This window comes from Tamandua tetradactyla, chromosome 17, assembly GCF_023851605.1.
Source record: "Tamandua tetradactyla isolate mTamTet1 chromosome 17, mTamTet1.pri, whole genome shotgun sequence".
Lineage (NCBI taxonomy): Eukaryota > Metazoa > Chordata > Mammalia > Pilosa > Myrmecophagidae > Tamandua > Tamandua tetradactyla.
The window spans coordinates 64587127-64604558 of NC_135343.1; the positions used below are offsets into that span (position 1 = coordinate 64587127).

At 39.0% G+C, this 17432-nt stretch overlaps 1 gene segment (V, D, J or C); it reads right to left on the reverse strand.

The window, feature by feature from the left end:
* Positions 1–15310: 15310 nt before the first annotated feature.
* Positions 15311–15898, reverse strand: LOC143661338 (immunoglobulin kappa variable 4-1-like). The segment is given in 2 exon segments: positions 15311–15648; positions 15830–15898. Coding segments are annotated over 2 exon segments (384 nt in total).
* Between the last annotated feature and the right edge of the window lie 1534 nt (positions 15899–17432).

The following is a 17432-nucleotide window of genomic DNA, read 5'->3' on the forward strand; positions in this document are numbered from 1 at the left end:
GGTCAAGAGGTTGAGTATGTATAGGAAGCTGCTCTATTTCTGCATCTTAACAAAAAAAAACTGATTCCAAAATTGAAATTTAATTTTAAAAGCACATGGAAGGATTCCTTAGAATAGCTGAGTGAATATTGGATGGGACCAAGGGAGTCTGTCATAAATGACATAATGTAAGGTAACCCTTCTTAAAGGTGAGACCCTATTTGGAGTGACATTATAGCTACTGCTCTAGTCATTCAGTCTATCCTCTTGCAAGTGAGACCTGATAGTATTTGCAAAATATGCTTCTTTGACACTTGGTTTTCCTCACCTCATTAGCCCCTTTTGCCCAAGCATGCATCACTCACAGCAGCCCTCTCAAACCTGGGTAAGTGTCCCTCTGGGCAACGCCAAGGTTATCTCAGAGGTTCATGTCCATAAACAGCTTTAATGGAGTTAAACTCTAGATCTTTGCATCTTGTGCAAAACTCTTTCACAAAATGGGTAAGGGGAAGAACAGTCCAGTTGTGCTGCTGACACTCCTTCCACTTCCAAGTTCACTGTCACTTTTTGCTCCTTTAATATAAAAACAAATTCCACCCTTATCTCACCACAGATATTCCCTTGGGAACCACAACTTCTGCAGCATCAAGTGAAGGGATGATTATCACTCCCACTAGGGTGGACATTAAGTAAATGAATGAATCCAGAGGTGGCAACAGTCCTGTGGTGCCCAAAGTTTTGTAATTAACAAAAGTGAAGGAGGAGCTAATAGAATTGTCTGCCCAAACATTCCAGTTGCAATTATGGAATTTGAAAATCAAGTCATTGATGGAGTTTTGTTTAATTTTTTTTCTTTTCCTTGCCGATTAACACTATCTGTTTCAAAAGTTTTCTTTGATACTATAAATTTGATGAAGAAAATTCAAATCATTATTGGAATAAAATATATTCTTTTGAAATATGTGAGTTTATTCATATAAAATAGTCACTATTTTACTATTTGCATAAATATTATTCTTCTAATGAAGTAAAAAAGGATGGTACATTACATCTCATATTTACCCAAGAAAACATGGAATAAAAGATAAGAAAAACAAATTAAGAAGAACCCTCATTGTATCTAAGGCAAAATCATGCTTCAGAGTAATATTTAACTCTTCAGGAGATATAAATGGAACATTACTGTTGGGCCCCGCATTGTTAAAGTAAATCTTTCCTTAAAAGATGGATGTAAATCTCCTTGCACAGATAGATGACTTTTAGTTTTCATGTCCTCAGTTCCAATAAATGTATATGGTAAATAGCAGCAATGGTTTTATGCATGTTACACATTTATCATCTTGTGTTTACTGAGAAAGAAAAATTCAGTAGGTGATTTTTCATTTAGCAGTCACTTTTATTTATTTACCTTATTGGTCCCCAAAATAGTGCCATGAAATTTAAAAACAAACTGTTACCAAATGGTAATATTGGTATGATATACACCAACACTAAATGGAAGAAAATAAACCACTGTAGTAAGACAGCAAACTGTCCTCTCTTACTTGTACAGTTGTACAACAGGACTCTCGAGCATTTACTCCAAAAAATACATTTCAAATAAATGATTGGCAGTTTCCAACATTAACACTGCAGCCACTGAGTGCACTTGGCCACTTTTTGTACCAAGGAGTGCACAGCACAGAGCAAAGCACTCCAACTGGGCAGGGTGCCAAGAGGCTGTACGGACAGACACACCAACCAGGAGGATCTGGGTGTCCCAAGGTGAAAAGGGAAAGGGTCAGGAACAGGAGAAAGATTATCTCAGGTCTCCCTCAGACTGAGCTGCATTTTAGAGAGTGATGTCTTCACTGCACTTGGATTCATAAACTAATTGTTTCAGGCAGAGAGTAAAATATTAATAAATAAAATGTTTTTAAACCCCCTGTGCTTTGTTTAAATGCAGCAATTAGTGACACTTTAAGAGGAAATTAAAAAAAAACTGAAACAGGTTCAACCGGACAATCATCTCAGTAAAAGTATATGGACAGCACTGTTTCAGAATGGCAGAAAGACAAAATTTACCCTATTTAGGAAAAAAATTCATCCACAAAGTGTAAATGACACATGGACATATCTTCTGTAAGTATTGTCACTGTTTCTCAGATGAGCTGCATATTAGAACCACGTGGGAAACATTGAAAATATGACTGTTTAGGTACAATACAAAGAGCTCCAAGTTCCCAGAAATGGGATTTGCATATCTGCATTTCAGTAAATGCTAAGGATTTTCTTTTTATAGCCTGTCTCACCAGTCAGTGAACAGGTATTTAAAAATCAATTCCATGGTGTCCACTGTTCAAGCAACATATGGCAACAAAAATGTTAGGCAGTAACCAGAGAACTCTGAGGTTGGAGGATTTATTTATATTTTGATAAAAATTGAACATATAATTCATAATTCATATTCAATCTCTGAGAAGAATGAGACACTTGTGCATTGTGGAAATGATGGCAGTGTCCAAATGTGGTCCAGGTGCAAGGAATTGCTTGAAGCATTTACATGTATTGGTTTATTGTGCCTCATGATATTCCTACAAAATAGATGTAATTATTTCAGCCATTATACGTATGTAAAGCACAGCTATAGGGTAGTAAAAGAACTAAGCTCCCAGAGCAAGCAAGGTTCAGAACAGTCCAAACAAATTTCATACTTTAGGCATCAATGTATACTCATTTATTGTATTTTGGTTTTCTAAAGTCACCAGAGTGCCATATACCAGAAATGGGTTGAGTTTCATTTAAGGGATGATTCAGTTACAAATTTACAGTTCCAAGGCCATGAAAATATTGAAATTAAGGTATCAAGAGGAAGAAATCCTCTCTGAGGAAATGTTGCTTGCATCCAGAGTTCCTATGTCACATCAGACCACACATGGTTATGTCTGTTTGTCCTTCACTACTGGCCCTGGTTTCAATGACTGTCTCCAAAATGTATCTGGGTATTTCTCCCTCTGTTCTCCTTCTTTATTTGTTGTTCTAGATTGCAAGCTACTGAAATATGATATACTAGAAACAGAACAACTTTTACAAAGGGGAATTGATCATTAAGTTGCAAGTTTACATAATCTAAGGTTGTGGAAATGTCCGAATTAAAGCAAGCATATAGAAGTTTCCAATCTAAGGCATCCAGGGAAAGCTACCTTGGTTTAGGAAGATCAATGACATCCAGAGTTTCTCTCTCAACTGGAAAGGCACACATGGCCACATTTGCTAGCTTTCTCTTCAGGCTTCTTGTTTCATGAAGCTTTCATGGGTGCATTTCCTTTCTTCATCTCCAAAGGTCTCTGGCTGCATTGGCTCTAAAGGGTTTCCAATATAGTTCCCTCTTAAAGGGCTTTAGTAAGCAATCCACTTAGAATGGTTGAAGACACATTTCCATGTGAACAATCCAACAGATCCCATCCAATAATGTTGAGTGAGGATTAAAGCACATGGCTTTTCTGGGGTCCACAACAGGCTCAAACTGGCATACTTACCTTTTAACCTCTCATAAAGGACTCCAATGACACACCTTGAATAGGCTGTGTCTCATCTCAAATGAAAGATCCTAACCAAAAACCCCAAGGCACAATAGGTCTAACCCCAAAACAATGAAGTAAAAGAACATGGCCTTTATTGGGGTACATAACATCTCCTAAACAACACTTGTGGATACTAAGGTTTACAGAATTAGAGAAAGGTCTTTACAAGGAGTATGAATGAGAGAAATGACTTCCCATCATTTTGGTTTTGCTTTTATAAGGAAAGGTAGAATTTGAACAAAGAAATTGAGTCTGACTACAAAGAACTATGGTCAGAAAATGATGAGCAGAAAGTCCTGTCTAGAAAGAGGGTCCAGGAGGGAGGGTGGGTGAGAGGCAGGACAAAGTCAGTGGTGTTTTTATTTTTTTATTTTTTTAAATACTAAAAAATACCAAGCAAGCACAAACATTTTTAACCTTTGATTGTTCTGTTCTACATATATAACCAATAATTCACAGTATCATCACATAGTTGATATTCATCATCATGATCATTACTTGGAAGATTTGCATCTATTCAGAAAAAGAAAAAAAAAGAAAACAGAAAAAACTTCATACATACCATGTCCCCCACCCCTCCCTCTCACTGATCACCAGCATTTCATTCTAAATTTATTTTAACATTTATTCCCCCTATTATTTATTCTTATTCCATATGTTTTTCTCATCCACTGGTAAGGCAGATAAAAGAGCATCAGACACAAGGTTTTCACAATCACACAGTCACATTGTGAAAGCTGTATCATTATACAATCATGTCAAAGAAATATGGCCACTGGAACACAGCTCTACATTTTCAGGCAGTTCCATCTAGCCTTTCCATTACATCTTTTTTTTTCACCTAATTATTCATTTTTATTCCATATGTTGTACCTGTCTGTTGACAAGGTGGATCAAAGGAGCATCAGATACAGGGACTAGACTCTGGCTGCAAGAAGCCTGGGCCGTTGGAGTGGTGGGTCACCAAACCCTCCCAGGGGTTCCCTGACCTCTGGTTGCCACCAGTGCCGCTAGCACAGCTTCGGCCTTTTACCTGGCCTGAGGGTAGGGCCTCCTGCTCATCTCCACTTCCCTCGGCCTCTCCCCAAGACGGACTGCAGCAGACCTTTGTGAGGTTGGGCCTGTGGCCCCTGTGATTATTTCCTTTTTTTCTTGTTTTTTTTTTCTTTTTCTAAATACCAAAGAACACCAAACAAATGCCAACATTCTTGTTTCGATCATTCCATTCTACGTATATAATGAGAGATTGACAATATCATCACAGAGTTGCACATTCATCATCATAATCATTCTCTTGGAACAATTGCATCTGTTCAGAAGAAGAAATAAAAAGAAATCAGGAAAGAAAGTTATACATAACATGACCCTTAGCCTCCCTTTCACTGATCACTAGCATTTTCAACTGAAATGGATTTTAACATTTCTTCCACCTATTATTTTTTGTTGTTGTTGTTGTTAAATTTATTTTTATTTTTTACATGGGAAGGCACCAGGAATCGAACCCAGGTCCTCTGGCATGGCAGGCAAGCATTCTTGCCACTGAGCCACCATGGCCCACCCTAAGGAGTTGGATTTTTTTTTTATTAATTAACGAAAAAAAGAAAATAACCCAACATTTAGAAATCATACCATTCTACATATGCAATCAGTAATTCTTTTTTTTTAATTAATTAATGGAAAAAAAGAAATTAACCCAATATTTAGAAATCATACCATTCTACATATGCAATCAGTAATTCTTAACATCATCACATAGATGAATGATCATCGTTTCTTAGTACATTTGCATCGGTTTAGAAGAACTAGCAACACAACCAAAAAAGATATAGAATGTTAATATAGAGAAAAAAATAAAAGTAATTATAGTAACAACAAAACAAAACAAAACAAAATAAAACAAAAACCTATAGCTCGAATGCAGCTTCATTCAGTGTTTTAACATGATTACTTTACAATTAGGTATTATTCTGCTGTCCATTTTTGAGTTTTTGTACCTAGTCCTGTTGCACAGTCTGTATCCCTTCAGCTCCAATTACCCATTATCTTACCCTGTTTCTAATTCCTGCTGGACTCTGTGACCAATGACATATTCCAAGTTTATTCTCGAATGTCGATTCACATCACTGGGACCATACAGTATTTGTCTTTGAGTTTTTGTCTAGACTCACTCAGCATAATGTTCTCTAGGTCGATCCATGTTATTAAATGCTTCATAAGTTTATCCTGTCTTAAAGCTGCATAATATTCCATCGTATGTATATACCAAAGTTTGTTTAGCCACTCGTCTGTTGATGGACATTTTGGCTGTTTCCATCTCTTTGCAATTGTAAATAATGCTGCTATAAACAGTGGTGTGCAAATGTCCGGTTCTGTCTTTGCCCTTAATTCCTTTGAGTAGATTCCCAGCAATGGTATTGCTGGGTCGTATGGCAATTCTATATTCAGCTTTTTGAGGAACTGCCAAACTGCCTTCCACAGTGGTTGCACCATTTGACATTCCCACCAACAGTGGATAAGTGTGCCTCTTTCTCTGCATCCTCTCCAGCACTTGTCATTTTCTGTTTTGTTGATAATGGCCATTCTGGTGGGTGTGAGATGATATCTCATTGTGGCTTTGATTTGCATTTCTCTAATGGCCAGGGACATTGAGCATCTCTTCATGTGCCTTTTGGCCATTTGTACTTCCTCTTCTGAGAGGTGCTTATTCAAGTCTTTTTCCCATTTTGTAATTGGGTTGGCTGTCTTTTTGTTGTTGAGTTGAACAATCTCTTTATAAATTCTGGATACTAGACCTTTATCTGATATGTCATTTCCAAATATTGTCTCCCATCGTGTAGGCACTCTTTCTACTTTCTTGATGAAGTTCTTTGATGCACAAAAGTGTTTAATTTTGAGGAGTTCCCATTTATTTATTTCCTTCTTCAGTGCTCTTGCTTTAGGTTTAAGGTCCATAAAACCGCCTCCAATTGTAAGATTCATAAGATATCTCCCTACATTTTCCTCTAACTGTTTTATGGTCCTAGACCTAATGTTTAGATCTTTGATCCATTTTGAGTTAACTTTTGTGTAGGGTGTGAGATATGGGTCTTCTTTCATTCTTTTGCATATGGATATGCAGTTCTCTAGGCACCATTTATTGAAGAGACTGTTCTGTCCCAGGTGAGTTGGCTTGACTGCCTTATCAAAGATCAAATGTCCATAGATGAGAGGGTCTATATCTGAGCACTCTATTCGATTCCATTGGTCGATATATCTATCTTTATGCCAATACCATGCTGTTTTGACCACTGTGGCGTCATAATATGCCTTAAAGTCAGGCAGTGCAAGATCTCCAGCTTCGTTTTTTTTCCTCAAGATGTTTTTAGCAATTCGGGGCACCCTGCCCTTCCAGATAAATTTGCTTATTGGTTTTTCTATTTCTGAAAAATAAGTTGTTGGGATTTTGATTGGTATTGCATTGAATCTGTAGATCAGTTTAGGTAGGATTGAGATCTTAACTATATTTCGTCTTCCAATCCATGAACACGGTATGCCCTTCCATCTATTTAGGTCTTCTGTGATTTCTTTTAACAGTTTTTTGTAGTTTTCTTTATATAGGTTTTTTGTCTCTTTAGTTAAATTTATTCCTAGGTATTTTATTCTTTTAGTTGCAATTGTAAATGGGATTCGTTTCTTGATTTCCCCCTCCGCTTGTTCATTGCTACTGTATAGAAATGCTACAGATTTTTGAATGTTGATCTTGTAACCTGCTACTTTGCTGTACTCATTTATTAGCTCTAGAAGTTTTGTTGTGGATTTTTCTGGGTTTTCGACGTATAGTATCATATCATCTGCAAACAGTTATAGTTTTACTTCTTCCTTTCCAATTTTGATGCCTTGTATTTCTTTCTTGTCTAATTGCTCTGGCTAGAACCTCCAACACAATGTTGAATAATAGTGGTGATAGTGGACATCCTTGTCTTTTTCCTGATCGTAGGGGGAAAGTTTTCAATTTTTCCCCATTGAGGATGATATTAGCTGTGGGTTTTTCATATATTCCCTCTATCATTTTAAGGAAGTTCCCTTGTATTCCTATCTTTTGAAGTGTTTTCAACAGGAAAGGATGTTGAATCTTGTCAAATGCCTTCTCTGTATCAATTGAGATGATCATGTGATTTTTCTGCTTTGGTTTGTTGATATGGTGTATTACATTAATTGATTTTCTTATGTTGAACCATCCTTGCATACCTGGGATGAACCCTACTTGGTCACGCTGTATAATTCTTTTAATGTGTTGTTGGATATGATTTGCTAGAATTTTATTGAGGATTTTTGCATCTCTATTCATTAGAGAGATTGGTCTGTAGTTTTCTTTTTTTGTAATATCTTTGCCTGGTTTTGGTATGAGGGTGATGTTGGCTTCATAGAATGAATTAGGTAGTTTTCCCTCTGCTTCTATTTTTTTTGAAGAGTTTGAGGAGAGTTGGTACTAATTCTTTCCGGAATGTTTGATAGAATGCACATGTGAAGCCGTCTGGTCCTGGACGTTTCTTTTTAGGAAGCTTTTGAATGACTAATTCAATTTCTTTACTTGTGATTGGTTTGTTGAGGTCATCTATGTCTTCTTGAGTCAAAGTTGGTTGTTCATGTCTTTCCAGGAACCCGTCCATTTCATCTAAATTGTTGTATTTATTAGCATAAAGTTGTTCATAGTATCCTGTTATTACCTCCTTTATTTGTGTGAGGTCAGTAGTTATGTCTCCTCTTCCATTTCTGATCTTATTTATTTGCATCCTCTCTCTTCTTCTTTTTGTCAATCTTGCTTAGGGACCATCAATCTTATGATTTTCTCATAGAACCAACTTCTGGTCTTATTGATTTTCTCTATTGTTTTCATGTTTTCAATTTCATTTATTTCTGTTATAATCCTTGTTATTTCTTTCCTTTTGCTTGCTTTGGGATTAGTTTGCTGTTCTTTCTCCAGTTCTTCCAAGTGGACAGTTAATTTCTGCATTTTTGCCTTTTCTTCTTTTCTGATAAAGGCATTTAGGGCAATAAATTTCCCTCTTAGCACTGCCTTTGCTGCATCCCATAAGTTTTGAAATGTTGTGTTTTCATTTTCATTCACCTCGAGGTATTTGCTAATTTCTCTAGCAATTTCTTCTTTGACCCAGTCGTTGTTTAAGAGTGTGTTGTTGAGCCTCCACGTATTTGTGAATTTTCTGGCACTCTGCCTATTATTGATTTCCAACTTCATTCCTTTATGATCCGAGAAAGTGTTGTGTATGATTTCAATCTTTTTAAATTTGTTAAGACTTGTTTTGTGACCCAGCATATGGTCTATCTTTGAGAATGATCCATGAGCACTTGAGAAAAAGGTTTATCCTGCTGATGTGAGATGTAATGTCCTATAAATGTCTGCTAAGTCTAGTTCATTTATAGTAATATTCATATTCTCTATTTCTTTATTGATCCTCTGTCTAGATGTTCTGTCCATTGATGAGAGTGGTGAATTGAAGTCTCCAACTATTATGGTATATGAGTCTATTTCCCTTTTCCGTGTTTGCAGTGTATTCCTCACGTATTTTGGGGCATTCTGGTTCGGTGCATAAATATTTATGATTGTTATGTCTTCTTGTTTAATTATTCCTTTTATTAGTATATAGTGTCTTTCATTGTCTCTTTTAACTTTTTTACATTTGAAGTCTAATTTGTTGGATATTAGTATAGCCACTCTTGCTCTTTTCTGGTTGTTATTTGCATGAAATATATTTTCCCAACCTTTCACTTTCAACCTATGTTTATCTTTGGGTCTAAGATGTGTTTCCTGTAGACAGCATATAGAAGGATCCTGTTTTTTAATCCATTCTGCCATTCTATGTCTTTTGATTGGGGAATTCAGTCCATTAACATATAGTGTTATTACTGCTTGGATAATATTTTCCCCTAACATTTTGCCTTTTGTATTATATATATCATATCTGATTTTCCTTCTTTCTACACTCTTCTCCATCCCTCTCTCTTCTGTCTTCTTGTATCTGACTCTAGTGCTCCCTTTAGTATTTCTTGCAGAACTGGTCTCTTGGTCACAAAATGTGACTTTTTGTCTGAGAATGTTTTAATTTCTCCCTCATTTTTGAAGGATAATTTTGCTGGATATAGGAGTCTTGGTTGGCAGTTTTTCTCTTTTAGTAATTTAAATATATCATCCCACTGTCTTCTAGCTTCCATGGTTTCTGCTGAGATATCTACACATAGTCTTATTGGGTTTCCCTTGTATGTGATGGATTGTTTTTCTCTTGCTGCTTTCAAGATCCTCTCTTTCTCTTTGACCTCTGACATTCTAACTAGTAAGTGTCTTGGAGAACTCCTATTTGGGTCTAATCTCTTTGGGGTGTGCTGCACTTCTTGGATCTGTAATTTTAGGTCTTTCATAAGAGTTGGGTAATTTTCAGTGATAATTTCTTCCATTAGTTTTTCTCCTCCTTTTCCCTTCTCTTCTCCTTCTGGGACACCCACAACACGTATATTTGTGCGGTTCATATTGTCCTTGAGTTCCCTGATACCCTGTTCGAATTTTTCCATTCTTTTCCCGATAGTTTCTGTTTCTTTTTGGAATTCAGATGTTGTATCCTCCAAATCACTAATTCTATCTTCTTTCTCTTTAAATCTATCATTGTAGGTATCCATTGTTTTTTCCATCTTTTCTACTTTATCCTTCACTTCCATAAGCTCTGTGATTTGTTTTTTCAATTTTTCTATTTCTTCTTTATGTTCAGCCCATGTCTTCTTCATGTCCTCCCTCAATTTATTGATTTCGTTTTTGAAGAGGTTTTCCATTTCTGTTTGTATATTCAGAATTAGTTGTTTCAGCTCCTGTATCTCATTTGAACTATTGGTTTGTTCCTTTGGGCAATATTTTCAATTTTCTGAGCGTGATCCGTTATCTTCTGCTGGCATCTGGGCATTTAGTCAGATTTCCCTGAGTGTTGGGCCCCACAGGTTGTAAGATTTTTCTGTGAAATCGCTGGGTTCTGTTTTTCTTATCCTGCCCAGTAGGTGGCGCTCGTGGCACACGTTTGTCTACGGGATCCACCAGTAAAAGTTGCTTTGGGTCCTTTAACTCTGGAAAACTCTCACCGTAAGGGAGGTTTGGCAGCCGAAGCGTCTTGGAAGAGTGCCAGCTGGCCCGTGGGTCCGAACGTGGGGAGGGTCACCTGCCGCCGCAGCACGTGAGAGCGCCTGACCAAATTTCCTAGTCGACCCGGGGCACCAAGCGTGGCGGAAAGGCACCAGCTGTCGCTGCCCGGGAGAGTGCACTGTTCCCAGGCGGACCGGGGTGTCACGTGTTTGGAAGGGACCCCCTGGTCACCGTTCTCCGCAGTCTGGGAATTTCTGACCCAACTCTTTCAGTTGGTCCGGGGGGCCTCGTGTGTTGAGGACACCAACCACCGCGGCCTGAGGGGACCACCTGCCCAATTCTGCCAGCTGGCCTGGGAAGGAGGAAGGGAGGGACTCCGGCCACTTGCCGTCCCACCCAGGAAAGCCCGCGTCCCTCGGTGTTCTCACCGGAGCTCCCAGACAGTCAGCCGTTCCAGGATGGGGTACGCTGTCCCTTTGATCTCTGTCGTGGCTCCGGGAGCTGCTCTGTATTGTCTCCACTCCCCCAGTAGCTGTTCTGGAGGAGGAAAGGTGAGGGCGGCAAGGCTGTCGAGGCTGGTGGCGGAGGAGCCGGTGAAGGTGGGGGAAGAGGGCACCGTGGTGGTTGGAGAGCCGGCGGAGCAAGAGGGGGGAGAGGGAGGGCGGGCGGGTCGGCTGCTGCGGGGCGTGGGCGCCACGCGGCGGGCCGCCGGAGAAAGCCAGAGTGATCTTTTTAAAGGACAAATTTGGTCATGCACTCTGGCTGCTTAAAAACCTACTTTAGGGGAGTACACTTTTTTTATTAGCTTTCCAAAAGACAGGTTACATGATTTACAGAAATGTAGGACAATGAAGCTGTCCCTACCCAGGCCCGGGGCTGACGGTCTACTTTCTATAAGATATTGGGAGGTGGTGATCTCTGGGAACATGTAGCTCCCATACCTAGACCTGCCTGGTAATGAGGTCCAGATCCTCCCAGAAGTTCCCCAAGGTCCAAGACCAGCTGAGATGTTGCGGACCTCAGTGTGAGCCCCTGGTCCTCCCACTATACTGCCCACCTACATTAGAAGGGAGAAGCCAGAAGGCAGATGTGGTGGCAGATGGGCGCTGCAGCCACAAGCAATGCACTGCCTCAAGCATCTCCATCTGTAAAATGTGTGCTGGACTAGAAGATGGTTATTGATACAGCTCAGGAGATTAATTTCCAAGTATATTTGGCTCTAACAAGTGTATATGTACTTTATCCTATAAATGTAAAGCAGATTGAAACAGGGTTGAAAACAATTAAAGTTTAGTTTTACAAAAGCTACAATAAGCAAGTCTGAATCAAGAAGACGTAGAGATGTGTGCTGATTCCAGGGTAGACATTATTACAGTACCTGTGATCCTCAGCCCTTAGAACCCTGTAATAGCTTCTACCAGCATGACTTAGCACTATGTACAGAAAATCTGTTCACTGAGGACAAGTTTCATGAACCACCTCAGAGCGTGTGGCTGCCAGCTGGACTCAAATGCCCCCAGAGGATGGCTCTATAGTATTAGGGTTTCAGAGAGGCAGCTGCACTAGTATCTCCTCCTCCTTGCAGCACAGAGGTTGGAACAGATGCAGCATCAGAGCCTGCTCATCCCAACAAACAGCTTGGAGCTACGGTACTGCCTCCCCAGTACAAAGGTAACCCAATAATTCCCATTCATTAGTGTAAGCATGCCCCTAATTAAACTAATAATTTGAACCACTTTAAGAGAAACAAAGGAAAAATATGTGCAAAGCTTGCTCAAGTTTCTGTACACAGACTCTCTTCCCCATGGCTCTGGAGAGATCATCTTCTGGTTTGGGAGAGATGAGGGGTTGAGTATTGTAATCACATGACAAGGAACATTGGCCAGATCCCATGGGCTTTACACCAACACCAAGAAGCCTCAGATCCACAGAGCACTCATAAATGGTGGGGACACCACAGGACTCGGGCACATGCCCACTTGGCACTGGGTAGGCATTCTTAAGCAATTTCCATTCATTTATCCCCTTGGCATTTTGATGTATTTAATGAACTACACGTTCACTCCCTTCTAGCTCTGTGGGCATGGGTAAGGTGCTTCACCTCTCTGTCCTCACTGCCCTCCTCCATATAATGGGACTATTATACTGGTACTTATGTCAAAGTGTCAATGTGAGGAATAAAATGAAATAGTAAATGCCGGCACTTAGAACTGCCTGGGACATAGCAAGTGCTCAGTAACTATTAGCAACCATCATCATCATCACCACCCCTGTCACAACCTTCATTGCCAGTATTCCTATTATGTGCAAGGCCCTGTGGATAAAGACATGATTATGATGACTAAGACATATCTTGCTCTCAGGGAGCTCAAAGTCAGCTGCCATAAGGCCTGTGACAATGTATTCTGGGAGCACATAAAAAACAAAACAAAACAAAAAAACAACCTGCTTTAAGCAGGACAGCTTATTTAAATTTGTCTATGATTATACAAACTAAGGTGTCCATTCTTGTTGATTCTAACTGCATGGTTTGTTTTTGTAAATAAAAAATGAAATTAAAAAATAAAAATAAATAATAAAAAAACCCTATGAAACCTGGGGTGCAATTGTAGTTCAATGGTAGAATTCTCGCTTGCTGTGCAGGTGTTCTAGTTTGCTAGCTGTCAAAATGCAATATACCAGAAACTGAACGGTTTTTAAAATGGGGAATTTAATAAATTGCTCATTTGCAGTTCCAAGGCTAAGAAAATGTCCCAATTAAAACAGGTGTATAGAATGTCCAATCTAAGGCATTCAGGGAAAGATAACTTGGTTCAAGAAGGCCAATGAAGTTCAGGGTTTCTCTCTCAAGTGAGAAGGGACATAACAAATACATTCAAGGTTCCTCTCTCATCTGGAAGGGCACAAGGCAAACATGGCATCATCCGCTAAATTATTCTCCTGGCTTCCTGTTTCATGAAGCTCCCCCGGAGGCATTTTCCTTCTTCATCTCCAAAGTTCGCTGGCTCGTGGACTCTGCTTCTTGTGACTATGTCATTCTGCTCTGCTCCCTCTGAATCTCCCTCATTCTCCAAAATCTTTTATAGGACTCCAGAACCTAATCAAGGCACATTCAAATGGGTGGGGACACACCTCCAGTTAATTCTCCATTACAACCACTCTTGATTAAATCACATCTCCAAGGAGATGATCTGATTACAGTTTCAAATATACAGTACTGAATAGGGATTATTCTGCCTTTATGAAATGGGATTTTGATTAAAACTTGGCTTTTCTAGGGTCCATACATCCTTTCAAACCAGCACAGTTGGAGGTCTGGATTTGATACTGAGCCCATACAATTTCAAAAACAAAAAAAAAAAAGGGAAAAAACACAAATCATATTGCAATTAAGGGATACTCACATGGAGAAACAATGAAATGTGACCCTGCCTTACAGGATGCAAAAACACACAGACACAAACACTGACACACACACACACAGAAACACCTTTCCACTGCACTAAGCTAAACACACACACACACACACACACACACACACAAATGTAGACGGTACTTCCTTATTGAACTCAAACATACATATCCTACATCCAATTTTGATTTCCTGATTTTCTTTCATCCATATCTGCTACCCCTTCAGACTTAAGCTCTGAGAGATAGACTTATTTTTTAATTGCTTATTACCATTATTATAAAGCAAATACCCAGAAGTGTATTTGGCATATAATAGCTTCTCAATTGATATTCATTTATTAAATGAAAAATGAAAAGAGAAATTAATGAACAAAAGCCTTAACTATAATAAATTCACTAACAAATATAACAATAAAATAGATTAATCAACTGTTTAATGCAATGATGTAAAGCATTCTAGCTTTAATTGAAGTGTAAATATGTTAGCATGAAATAGATACCCAGGTGAAAGAAACTTGATGGACATCTAGTGCTGTCACAATGAAAACAATGTCTCAGTGTTGACAAAGACTGTTTTCCATCCTTGACCAAAATGCCAGCCTCACTCACTCCTTTATGCCCCTTTCACACTGACTCCCTCCTCTTCACCACCTTCACACCAGGGAGAGCAGAGAAGAACAACTTGAACTGCAGGGAATAGATGGAAAACATGGCACATTCAGATCCTAACTATTTTAAATACCAAGGTGCCAGGAATTCCCCCTTACATTTCCCCCTGAGAGACTCCTAACTAAGCAGCTCCTTTTCTCCCTATATTTGGGTTGAGAGCAGTATCAGTGATCTGCTTTTGGACATATGGAGGTGATTAGATGTTAAATAATACTTCAAATACATATTTAAAATTCACAATATAATGAATAGATGCATAATCTGCCTTACAGTGTCCAGAGAGCCTCAGTACCTTAAAGGAAAATTTTTCCAAACCAGGTGGTTAGAACTGCAGAATTACCTTTGAAGGAATAAGTAAAGGAAAGGGAAAAAGTGAAGGAAAAAGGCAGTTAGAAAGGAGGTAGAGTATAACTACTTCAGTAACAAGAACATGGAAGGCTTGAAGGAAAGACAGAGTCCATTGAAGGAAAAAGTAAGACAAGAATATTAAGTACTAGTCAGGAAGTTATAACGAAGTGGTAGGAGGAGGAGGAGCAGCTGCTGCTGCAGGACTCAGTGCTCCGCAGCTGAGAGAGGAGGTTTATGTTCGAGGCTGAAGCACTGTGGGAGGATAGCTCTTATACTGCTGACAGTAATAAGTGGCCACATCTTCAGCCTGGGCTCCAGTGATTCTGAGAGAGAAATCTGTCCCAGACCCACTGCCACTGAATCGGTCAGGGACCCCAGATTCCCGGTTGGATGCATAGTAGATGAGCAGTTTGGGAGCCTGTCCGGGTTTCTGCTGGTACCAGGCTAAGTACTTGCTAACACTCTGGCTGGCCTTGCAGCTCATGGTGATGGTCTCCCCTGGAGTCACAGCCACAGAGGCTGGAGACTGGGTCATCACGATGTCCCCACTGGCACCTGCAGGCAGGAAAGAACAAGATCATACAATAAATCACAAGTATAAAAAAGGTATATTCAAATGTAGGTTTCCTCATTTATCATATATAATCAGATCTGGTTGAGATGGAATAGTTTGTACACTGCATGGGAAAACCATCTCTCCAGCTTTATAAAGACATTGCTCTTCTGAAGCTCTCACCTGAGACCCAGAGCCCCAGGAGGATGAGGAGTTGGGACTGTGACAGCATCTTGCTCACCATCTGGTGCACTCTGGCCCCGTCTCCAGGGAATCCCCATTAATAGAGTCTGAGCAGCAGCCGAGTCCCCAGGAGTCTATGCAAATCAGCACAGGGTATAAAGGGAAACATGCTGTGCAGTGAGCTGTGAAGACAGATAATGGAAGGAAAGGGACAAAATAACATTACCACAGGAAATATGAGTGTCATCCTGCAGACATCCCAGAAATCAACAGAAGACTATAGCTTTCAACAAACTTTAGCAAAATTGCCAAATTTAAAATATTTTACCATGAACTTTATGCTTCAATCTACCTGACATCATCTTGTATACTTAATTTTGTAATAGAATATATTTGTCTGTGAGTGTAAATTTTCTGAACTTAATTGACCTTTAAAAAACATGGTGCCAGAAGCTGTGAAATACATTCATATAATTGGATAGAATGAAGATGTAATGCACAAATTATGCATCTATTCATTATATTGTGAATTTTAAATATGTATTTGAAGTATTCTTTAACATCTAATCACCTCCATATGTCCAAAAGCAGATCACTGATACTGCTCTCAACCCAAATATAGTCTCAGAAAATGAGTCCCCAGATACTTACAAGTTACCCTTGGCACTGCCCTTTAGGCCCACCAGTTTCTTAAATCACAAAGGAAGTATCCACAGACCTAAGAGGTCACTCCACCACCTAGTGGTAATAAGTAAAATAGCTCCACCTCCCAATGTCTCAGCAGATTTGTCATTTATTCCTACCCAAACCAAAAATATTTATAGAATTATACAAATACAAGTACAAACCGTCCCAGGCCTAGCACATTAGATCATGAATAAATGAAACAGAACCCTCTTGAACCTTTCTATTATCTCAACAAGAAAGTCAATATACAAAACATATTTCTGGAGCTTTTCCTATCCTACTTCTCTGAGATTTACACCCCTTAGCAAAGCTGTTAATACAGGACAAGTGGGGCAAGGTTCATCCATGTCTATTGCATGCAAATGCTCTCACCTAGAACAGTCAAAGAAAAAAAATTGAGGCAGTTTAACAATTTGTATATATCATAATCCCTACTGTTTCACAATTTCCACTTTTCCTGCAAAGCAACCACCCTTCTGTCACCAAGAAGTGTCCCTTAATGTGGAGCATCCTAAGGCATGCATTGTTCCAATTCTAATTAATAATACTTTTATTTTTTCATATTCTTTCTCCTTATCAAACTTCAGGAAAATTATGAAATTTTGAATATTTTACTAACTACCTTATGTTTCAAACTACCTGCAATCATCTTGTGTACCTAAAATTAATTTTGTAATAGAATATATGTATCAGTGAATGTGAAGTTTCTGAACATAACTGAACTTTTAAAATATGGTAGCAGGAACTATGTGGAATATATTCATATCATGGGGTGAAATGCGGACGTAGTGCACAAATTATGCGTCTATCTCAGCCTATTCTCAACTTTAAATACGTATATGAAGTTCTTTTTTTACATCTCAAAGTCACCTCAATATGTCCACAACCAGATCTCTGACACTGCTGTCAATCCTAA